Raw genomic sequence first — 10,296 nt, 5'->3', positions numbered from 1 at the left:
TGAAAATGAAAGGATCTTAACTGTATCTTGCATGGTTTCTGAAAAAAAAAAAAAAAAAAACATTTCAAATTTGTTACCTTATATAAAAAAGGGAGTCTATGGGTTTGTGACTTTAACAATGTATTTTTTTGTTCGGTTAAATGTTTTATGTAAAACAGAGTGTGGCACAGAAAATAGACCTATTATCTACCTTGAGGAACCAGTTTGTTTGCAACTTGATATTCTGGGACATGGGGTAGAACTTTATATTTGTTGCATTTTAGATTTGAGTACTTTAACTCACACATTTTTTACACCACCACAGATTGTAAGGGATTTTTGTAAAGGATGTGATACAATATAAGGGTGCTGAGGTTAGGAAGAGCCTTTTGAAAACATATGAATGCTGAATATGTAAAAAAATAAAATAAAAAAAAAGAAATCTTTTAAAAAGCATTCATAATTTAAAATGTATAAACAGGATTTTATGTCCTATCAAAAAAAAAAAGAGTCCTGCTTGATTAATTTGTGATAAGATCATCTGTAGGCCATATACCAAAGAAAATAAATAATAGATTTTTGTAAATTTTGCTCAACACTGCTTACCAGTGGAATAGGGGGGAAATGTTACAGCATGCAAATGAAATTAGTTCCAAATATTAATCAATTCACTTTATTAACTGAAATTTACACAAGCCAGATGGAACTAAGAACACTGAACACTCCAGTCCAATCTATACGTTCAACAGATGTTCTTCAACACACCATCACAGAGGAAACATCAACTAATGTCATTTGTTTTCTGATAAAACTTAACATTCAGTCGCTTCATTAATATATATATATACTGTATCTGCGATTATTACAGAAATGCAATTTTAAAAAGTATATTCAATGTTAATGAACACCATTAAATCTTAATAAACTGAAATACTTTTAATTTTTAATAGAGAGATTTAACTATATATTGCATGTATTTAATGATACAAGATTCACATTCTGGCTCACACTCACAAAAGTGTAAAAGGAATATTCTAGATTTTAAGACTTCAAACTGGAAAAACAATTAAAAGGTAACTAATCTCAACTGAAAGTGTCCATGATGCCGATGAAAAGACCTAATTATGTTTCAAAGTCATTATGAATGTTATATAACTCAGCCATGCCCCAAAATTAACATTTACATGAACTTACAGAGCAGTAAAGAGTTCATGCCAAATATATCACTAGGAATTCCAGGAACCCTTATTTTATATAATAAATGCAAATAAACTGTAGTTATTTTTCCATATAATTTTTGACTAAATTATAGTTTGAATGCATGCTAATCCTGAAACACTTTCTTCAGGTATTACTGTACAAGGCCTCTACGAAACAAACAAAATTAAGTGCAGTTACTTCACAAACAAGTTAAAACAGCAAGTGTCATGTTCTGAAAAACAATTAAAGCCAATGATGTTATATTGCTACATGTTTTCTAGCATTTATCAACAGTATGCATGTTCACAGTCTGAACTTTTTAGGTGGCAAAATGTGATGCATTACCCTAAAAGTGCTTTTAAAAAAAAAAAAATATATATATATTCAGCAGTTATTGCTTCCAGTGAGTGACACTATGTAGTGCAACAATTACTCAGTCCCATAGTCATCCTATGAAATAACTGTTTACAGATTATTTCATCTGCCATGGGTAGAGAGTGAGCATGAGAGTGGCACAGTGCTTGAATTTAAGGTCTGTGTGGGTGGCCAGCTTCATCCGCAAGATTGAGAATGTAACCAGCTACATCTTCCTCCGTGGGAGCATCTGACATGACCCATGATTCATTAGCGGCAGTCACCTGAATACGACAGCTGGGGCAGTTGCGGCTCTGACCGCTCCTTAATAAGGCAGAGGACAGAGATCATAGACACAAATAGTTAGTTGACCAGGGAATTACCCTGACCTTTTTAAGTCATCCATAATTACTGGATAAAGATTTTTTTTTTGCACTTACAATTAGCCATTTCTAGTCAATTAAAGTAGTTAACAGATAAATCACAGATTCTTACCACTTGTCAATACACTTCTGACAAAAGCTGTGCGCACAGGGTAGAATAAGATTTGCTTTCCCATCCATACAGATACAACATTCTTCTTCATCAGTCAACTGTTTGACCCTATTGCAGAACACAAACCACACACATTGCATGTTGTTTAGTCATCCATATTGCATTTTCCATCAGGGGCATATTTGTTAAACAGAATAACTGCAGCTGTTACATTACCTGCCCATCCACATGCTGGCCTGGCAGGTATCTTCTGACGAGAGCTGTCCAGAGGAACCCTCTGCGCCCACCTCAGACCCAAAGACTTCAGCTGCCTGACTGGTAATGTCTTTGTAGAGCTGGATAAACTGGTACAGGTTCATAATGCGGGAGGCCTCTACCATTCCATCCTCTTTGTTAATCTAAACACACAGAGAGCAGAAATTACACCTTGCACAAACATCAACCCGTTTCGGCAGAGATAACACTCTGGAACTGAAGGCCGAATTTCAAAAATACATTTGAAAGGAGCAATACAGTTCTAAAGTTTAGAGCACAGTTAGGACTTATTAAAAAGATTTTTCAATTTGAATACATTTTTCCTATCAATTCTGTGGTATGTACAGTAATCTCACCTTGGTGCACACTATTCTCACAGCAACCTTCCATAAAGCCGTTGAATCAGATCCAGGCTGCACATCAAACAGAAGATGTTTCTTTTGGCCGGAGGCTAGTTTAGCAGTTCTGTGAAAGAAAATGATTGAGTGATCTTACCTACAAATAGGAGAATGTAATATATGTTATCAGATAACATTCAAAATTTATGATTATGCAGACTGAAAAACAAACTTATTCTAATTCTTTTGAATATTAATAACAATATTTTCAATCTCTAGGAAAACTATGTGAAAATGGGAGATCTCTTTCTTACCTAAGTAAAACAGGTGTATTTAACAAAATAAATTATCTAGAAATCTTTCTTACACATCATTGAGTTCTGCCACGCGACCCAGAAACTCGTCATATGTAAGGTAGCTGCTGTCACGCACTAACCCCACATGTTTGATCAGTTTCTCAGGCAGTCTGCTCACTGCCTGGCCAGAAAGCTGCTGGCCCATCTCAGCTCCACACGGAGGACTGATCTGTGACAATTCTAGACCTCATTCACTGCTGGAGGCCCTGAAGGTGAGATTGGTTGTTTACATGAATTATGACTCGTGACATGTCAAGCAGTGACAACAGTGTGACATGTTTAAATAACATGCATAATTATTATGCCATTTATATGCCATTAAATTTATTGAGAGACTAAATGGGATACTTGCTCTTTTAGTAATTAATTTGTCAAACTGTAGAACTATAAAATCTAAAAGTTTATTTAAAATTGTGAAAAACAATGCATTAAAGTACAACTTCCCTTAAACAGGGTCGTTTCTGAGCATATGGGCGCCTTACGTGAAATCCTACTTGGAGAGCAGTATTCGGTATTTTATTAAGATAACAATAAAGGTATCATACCAGTGACATTTCGTAAATCCAGACACCCATTGTAAAGTCTAGATAAGCACTCAAATGTATCCACCGATACGTTCGAATTGAACAGGTGTTTATTTAGCTGCATTGGTTTACCCCCGGTGATAAATAAACTGCATTTAAAAAGTAGATAAATGAATAAGATAGACGCATTAGACTCAGAGTGGGAAATAATAAGTACACACGACCCACCTGTTGATCGAATATTATTTTCAAAAACAACATCTAGCTACTAGTTAACTTGGTGAGTCAAAACAAATCTACAAAAGTCTTAACGCAAATAAATCAATAAGCGGTGCTTGGGCATTAGATACAAATGTACAAGAACACATCGAGAGGGAAATAAATTACAACAAACCTGCTGGCATTTGTTTAGCATGGGAAATATTCGAGATAACAACAACAGGGCAGTCAGTGTACCTGACGCGAAATGATGACGTAACGGACACACTCAAAGTTGAAAGCATAGATTGTGGGTTATGTCTGTAAGTTATTGCATTAATACAACTGTAGGGTCTCTGTCCTTGTCATGTCATTTAGCAACTTGTGTTTTTGATAAATGTTTTTATATAACTTTGAATTTTTTGTTTTGTTTTATTATTTAATTTATTTTTAATTAAATTGTAACAATTCTCAATTTGTTGTAAGATGTGTGTGTCAGTTAGGTAGAAATTGTGTATCTTTTTATTTTGTGTTTGTGTATTTGTATGTATCCCCTTGGCAATGTTCTTATGTTATTGTTGTTCGAGCATTAATAATGATAATAATAATTTAAAAAAACAACATAGAATGGGGGTGTTGTTAAGAATAATAATCGACATGACTCTCTTTCAAAGTGATTTTGTTTCTAGTTCTCCTACTATACATTTTTATAATAGCTGTGTGGCTGGACTGAGAAGGTGCAAAATTTGGAAATGACACCATAAATATTTAATCACGAATAAAATATAAGAAATTTCCACTAATTATTTTCTTGTAGAGAGATTTAATTGTGATGTTGATATATTTTGAACATTCTGTGGTCTGCAGGTGGACACTTTTTTTTGTATTTATTTTGGAGTTGTCCCTACTCGACTTGGTCTGATTTAACATTATATTTAAATAATTTTATTTTCTGAGAAGTTAATCTGAAGTTAATCTGAGAATTTAAGATGTTAGTACAATACAAAATGAAGTAGCAATAAATGTAAACTGACAGTATACCGTGTGCAACAACAAACCTATGTAATTAATTAGGCTTATATTATTTTCAATTAGTCTGGTATTAGAAATGACATGCATAACCAGTTTTTATTGTTTTAGATGTTTACGTTTCCCCATAGAGCAGAATTTTAATTTATTTTGGAGTTGTCTCTACTCGACTTGTTTTTGGTCTGATTTCTGCACGATTGTTAGAGATCATATCATTCCCAGCTTTCAACTTTATTTTGAAAATGTTTTATGCATTCTTTTTATTTTCATAAAGAATATTATTTGATTAATTTGCTGCTATTGTTGACAAAGTTTCATATTCAAAAATGTAAGTATGGTGGTTATAAACCATTATTTTTAATTCAGAGGTTCAGCAATACCTAAGCACAATTTCCAATTTGAGAAACAAGAAAGCTGTTAAGTATTGAAATATGTAAACAATTTGAAGTATTTATTTAAACTGTTTATTTATTTCTCTTCTTTTTTGTTGTTATTGTTTGTTTTAATATACCTCCTGGCTATTGTTGTAAATGTTTTGTCTCTTCACCTTGTTTTGTTATGTGTTCTGTTTAACAAAGCTATCTTTCATCCATAAGTTAATTAAATGCTTTAAATCCATGCTTTAGGGTACAAAAACAAATGGTCATTAAAAAAAATAAAACTGAAACATGACTGTTTTTTCTGAAACATGAAACAGACTGTACAATTGGATTGCTGTAAAACAATCAAATAAAACAAATGCAGGCAATTTGTATTTACCTCAGTAGCACATTATTTACATAGGAAATAAATGAATAGTCAAAGTTGATGAAAAGAGCAGCAAACTAAACATGTATGTATGAAGTTTTATGTGTTTTTACAGTCTTGTTAATTGACTCTTTGTGCTCTCTCTCAGTTCTTAGGGTAAGTCTGGGTCTTGTTCAATTTGAAGGATGAGGTTTTGTCTCCACATCTCAGTTTCAATTATCTGTTTTGGCCTCATTCTGGTCCAGGATGGAAACCGTTGTCCTCTTTTGCTGAAGAAAAGCATGGTGAAGTTAGTGAAGTTTATGCTGCTGCGTGTTACAACTCTCTTTGCGTATGATAGTTGATTAAAAACTCACATTTTGAGATAACAACCGGCACCTAATGCTGCCACCAAGAGCAGTAGAATAACAGAAAGGATAACAAGTGCTTTGGAGAAAAAGAAGAGAAAAGAGTTTGATAAACTTAAAGGAATAGTTCACTCAGAAATTGCAATTCATTCACCCACCTTGATGTTGTTCCAAACCTAAATTACTTTCTTCCATAGAGCACAAAATTTGGATTTAAGAAGAATAGCCTGTCTGTTCCTCATTCAAAGCTACTGAATGGCTTCAGAAGACTTGGAATATAACACATAAATCATATGGATAACATATTTTATGGTGTGTTTTTTTCTTTTTGTAATTTTGGGGCTTGATAGTCATCATTTACTTCAAATATATGAAAGATTGACCCATGATATTTTCCAAAAAATCATCTTTCATGTTGAATGCAAGAACAAAAGTCAAACAAGTTTAGAACATTATGAGGGTGAGTGAATCATTTTTATTTTCATGTGTATAGTTATAAAATTATCTTTGGGAGATTATGAAAAACCTGTAATGGAAGGTCTGTTAGGTGCAGGGGTCGGGGACAGCAAAGGCTGGTGTGTTTTAGTTGAGGTAAGCTGAAGAATAGAATGAGTGGACGAATGAGAGGTTAATGAGGGGTATGAGGTCGAGGATTTGGTCAAGGTTCTGAGAGATGAGAGAGACTGAGGACTTGGTGTTGCCTGTGAACTGCCACTGAGGCTAGAAAGACTGGGTGTGATTAGTGTTGTGGAGGAAGTGTTGACAGCAAAGGAAATGGATGGGGTGGATGTGTAGGGATGAAGAGATGTGGCTGGAGACGTGGTTGGCTGTATGGATGATGGATGGGTTGTTTTAATAGAATAGTTGTTTAATTGTGTTCCTCCCCCTTCTGTTGTAGTTTCAGGTCTTCCTGATGTTGTGGTTTCAAACTGTGCATCAGGGCCTGAGGTACATTGTGAAAGACATATTCTTAACATTTCACAGAGTGTTTGTTTCATGAGTTTTTAAACATTACTTTCATATTTTGTGAACATAAAAACAGTCTAAACATCAACACATTGCATGATTTTCTATCAAATCATTTTAAACTTCACTGTTCCCTATCTCATGACAATGATTATTGTAATAAAAAATCTAATAACATAATAAATAGGATACCTTCTGACTTAAAGCAGTAAACGTCAAACATTTTGCTGATGTCAGCTCTCCAGACAGAGATACCTAAGCTGTTTTTACCACATTTTTCACTTTTCTCAGTTCGAGGAATAACTGCAATTTGCTCTTCAACCCAACCAAACCTAAAGGAAAGCATAATATTTCGCTTTACTTTACCTTGTAGTGTTCAAATATACAGTATGACAATGTAATAATATGAACATCAAACCACCAAAAAGGTTCAAAGTGGAAATTCTAGAAACTGTGACTATCCCTTTTGGATGTAATAAATCATGTTACGAGTATATTTTGTAATTACATTAATTAATAATAATAAATATAACAATAATAGTAATAATATCCAAAATTGTCTGTAAATATTCTCTAGAAATGTTTTAAGGAATGACTCACAAAGTTTCACCAATGTACCTTTAACAGAGGGTGAATTATCCTTTTTAAAGAGGTTCACAAATTATCCTTAAAGGCTCCCCTTCAAGTTATAATCTTCAGGAACTTCAAAAAGTTCATTTTCCATATTTAAATATTTGTATTTTCTTAGAAGTTAATCTATATCATTTTAAGATGTTAGTACAATACAAAATGAAGTAGCAATAAATGTAAACAGTATACCGTGTGCAACAACAAACCTATGTAATTAATTAGGCTTATATTATTTTAAATTTGTCTGGTATTAGAAATTTCATACAAATTGCATAACCAGTTTTTATTGTTTTAGATGTTTACGTTTCCCCATAAAGCAGATTAATACATCAATATGATCAATTCTTTACCTGCATGTCTGAAAGCCATTTTTATTGGCTGTCTCCACTTCAGCCTTTGTTGCAATTCTCATGTGTATAGCCTTACATGCCTCTGTGGCTGTGGTGGCATTAAAACTGTAGATATTGGTCTCGGTTTTGACTAAGAACACCCCAGAAACTCCATTTTCAGGAACTAAAAAACAACCCACAAATGTGCATTTACTACAACTGTGCAGATTCACAAACAATCGAAAACATATTCATTTCAGTAAATGGACAGAAAATAGAAAGTGAGAGAATTACCTTTGATTTGACTTACATCCAGACAGAATATGCAATTAAATAAGAAAAACAGAGGACACAAATCTAACCAAAGTCGAGCCATAACTGCTCTAAACACAGCACCAAAACCGCCCAGAGGTTCACTCAATATGGTGATTCTGCAGAAAGCATGACAGTTTTGCACTTTCTCCACAAAAAGGTTCCCCTGGAAATAGGAAACAGGAGATGGAGGATGATCTGTAAGAAGACCTTCACAACGAGGGCATTTAAAGCTGGAGCAGAGGGCAACTAAAAAAACTTAACTTCCTGTGGTTGTAAACCAGCTACGTCAAGTACCTTTAAACCCATTCAATAAATCATGCACATATTGACATTCAGGACAAGTTAGACAAAAATCTCACTTCCATGCATCTATATCGGGAACTATGGAGCCCTTTCCCCGATGAAAAGACATGCTTGGACCAGTATGATTTTCCATGCTGGTCCAAGCCGATTTAAACCAGCATAGTCTTTTCGATGATAGGACCAGCACCCAAAACATTAAATATGCAAGTGATTATCCATATACTCTGTCAATCTGTGTTAATATGAATATTGTTTACCACAGTTTCAAAAAATATTACATTTATTTATTTAGCAGATGCTTTTTTCCAAAGCGTTAGTGCTGTAATACAAAATGGCAAATTGCTCAGAGAAGCAGAAGCAGAGAGGAAGGTGAGAGACAGTGGTAAAAGAATGGATTGACAATTTAAATGTATTTATTTAAAGAAGAAAAAAGAAGACAAGAAGTGTATTAGTATGATTGTGTCAGTTGCTCGCAAAAAAGATTTGTCTAAAGATGTTTCTTGAAGGTGGCTAGAAAATTGGCTGCTCGGTGGAAAACTAGTGAAAACTTCCTCATGCAGGCCATTGTTTCAAATGATACTGAAAGCTAAATAATCAGAACAGCTTGTTTCAACATCACTTCAAAGCAACCAGCCGCTTGTCATTCTATTGCAAGAAGCTCTGGGACTGAGAACAGTGAATTTCAGACTATGTTAGTCCATAGTGTTGACCTGACACTTATACACACTTAGGTAACTCCTCTGAATGAACCCACAGTTAAAATTACAGGAAGTTTTCAAAGCATCCTGTTCCATTTTGCAGATTCACACATTTTATTGTTTCATCTCTAAAATTCCTGACCGAGAACAAAAAACACCATCGTTCCCTGACTGTCCTAAGAGCACAGAAAATAAACAAAAGTTTTGACTGGGATTTTGAAAATACTTTTTACTGTTTGTGGAGCGGCATGTTGCCGTGTGTCTGTCAGTGGTGAGAGAGGAAGCGTTGAGAGCCATAACCTGGTGATTATTGATGCTAACACCTGTCTCATTTCAGTGACTGCGGAGACAGTCTTTTAAAAGGCCGGTGGAATGCCAGAGAGAAGGAGAGTGTCCGAGCTACACAGACAGACACATCCTGAGCATTGTCTGTTTTAAGTTTGCTCTGACTGTTTTCCTTGAAGCTGTGTGTGCAAAGTAAAGACACTTGTTTGAAAGCATATTCAGACTTACGTGGAATATCTTACACTCTTTTAGACGTTCATGGTCACTAAACTTGCATCACAAATCTGAGTTTGTTCTAAATTGCAGAGCCCTTTTTCCAATAACAATCGCAGAGATAAATTTAGATCAAATCAGAAACAAAGCTAACTGGGCCAGTGGAACTTGTCCTATTTGTGCTGCTTGGTGCTTCTTTAATAATATATTTACTATGGAGGAGTTAGAGTTTCCTTGCCTGCTCTTTGATCATTCAAATACCACACTTGTAAAGGATCTGGTGGTATTGTGTCTGTACTCTGCAATATTCCCCACTATGGTTGGGATATAATAAAGTATTTAAGTGCTTTATTCTTTAATGTAGTCAATGGTATGCAATTCCTTTTTTTTCTCCCCATTTTCAAAGTATTTTGCTATGGATAAAGCTTTTCACATTGCCTTATGTTTGGTACTGTATATGTTTGGTAAATTAAGGATAACTGACTAATATATTAAACCAAGGATAACTTAATACAGTGACATCATTACCAATATGCTATCAACCCTAACAAGCTCACTTCAGGAAGGAGAGACTCTAGGGTGTAATTAGTCAAGAATGGGGTGAGCTGTTTCAGCCCTTGCACAAGCATAGAGTTTCTGCTCCCTGTGAGTTGGTGTAATATTTCCTCATAAATAATGAATACAGTAACCTGGGCTGCATGTTGATGAGTCTCCTTAGTTCCACTTCGAAGTGTA

General features: G+C 34.6%; 2 protein-coding genes across 2 annotated transcripts; both read right to left on the bottom strand.

The window, feature by feature from the left end:
* Nucleotides 1-35: 35 nt before the first annotated feature.
* Nucleotides 36-3,999, bottom strand: rnf141 (ring finger protein 141). The gene is made up of 6 exons (XM_052097877.1): nt 3,896-3,999; nt 2,989-3,183; nt 2,640-2,748; nt 2,245-2,426; nt 2,029-2,136; nt 36-1,857 (listed from the first exon to the last, which is right to left on the bottom strand). Exons 2-6 carry the CDS (start codon nt 3,120-3,122, stop codon nt 1,707-1,709), a joined length of 684 nt encoding a protein of 227 aa, XP_051953837.1. The 5' UTR covers nt 3,123-3,183; nt 3,896-3,999; the 3' UTR covers nt 36-1,706.
* Nucleotides 4,000-4,955: 956 nt separating this feature from the next.
* Nucleotides 4,956-8,241, bottom strand: lyve1b (lymphatic vessel endothelial hyaluronic receptor 1b). The gene is made up of 6 exons (XM_052097874.1): nt 8,042-8,241; nt 7,769-7,931; nt 6,981-7,120; nt 6,349-6,765; nt 5,832-5,901; nt 4,956-5,744 (listed from the first exon to the last, which is right to left on the bottom strand). The coding sequence occupies exons 1-6, from the start codon at nt 8,121-8,123 to the stop codon at nt 5,627-5,629; spliced, it is 990 nt and encodes a 329-aa protein (XP_051953834.1). The 5' UTR covers nt 8,124-8,241; the 3' UTR covers nt 4,956-5,626.
* Nucleotides 8,242-10,296: the final 2,055 nt, after the last annotated feature.

The sequence above is a fragment of the Xyrauchen texanus genome, chromosome 29 (genome assembly GCF_025860055.1).
Source record: "Xyrauchen texanus isolate HMW12.3.18 chromosome 29, RBS_HiC_50CHRs, whole genome shotgun sequence".
Lineage (NCBI taxonomy): Eukaryota > Metazoa > Chordata > Actinopteri > Cypriniformes > Catostomidae > Xyrauchen > Xyrauchen texanus.
This window is presented reverse-complemented; position numbering and strand designations above follow the sequence as displayed.

Bases quoted from the DNA above. Each gene is read 5' to 3' on its own strand.
- rnf141 (XM_052097877.1), bottom strand. From the start codon at position 3,122: ATGGGCCAGCAGCTTTCTGGCCAGGCAGTGAGCAGACTGCCTGAGAAA. The intron at 2,137-2,244 runs GTAATGTAACAG...GTTCTGCAATAG, and splicing joins GCCAGCATGTGGATGGGCAG to GGTCAAACAGTTGACTGATG. The intron at 1,858-2,028 runs GTAAGAATCTGT...TGCCTTATTAAG, and splicing joins CAGAAGTGTATTGACAAGTG to GAGCGGTCAGAGCCGCAACT.
- lyve1b (XM_052097874.1), bottom strand. From the start codon at position 8,123: ATGGCTCGACTTTGGTTAGATTTGTGTCCTCTGTTTTTCTTATTTAAT. The intron at 7,932-8,041 runs GTAATTCTCTCA...GTTGTTTTTTAG, and splicing joins GGATGTAAGTCAAATCAAAG to TTCCTGAAAATGGAGTTTCT. The intron at 5,902-6,348 runs GTTTTTCATAAT...TTTTCTCCAAAG, and splicing joins TAACAGACCTTCCATTACAG to CACTTGTTATCCTTTCTGTT.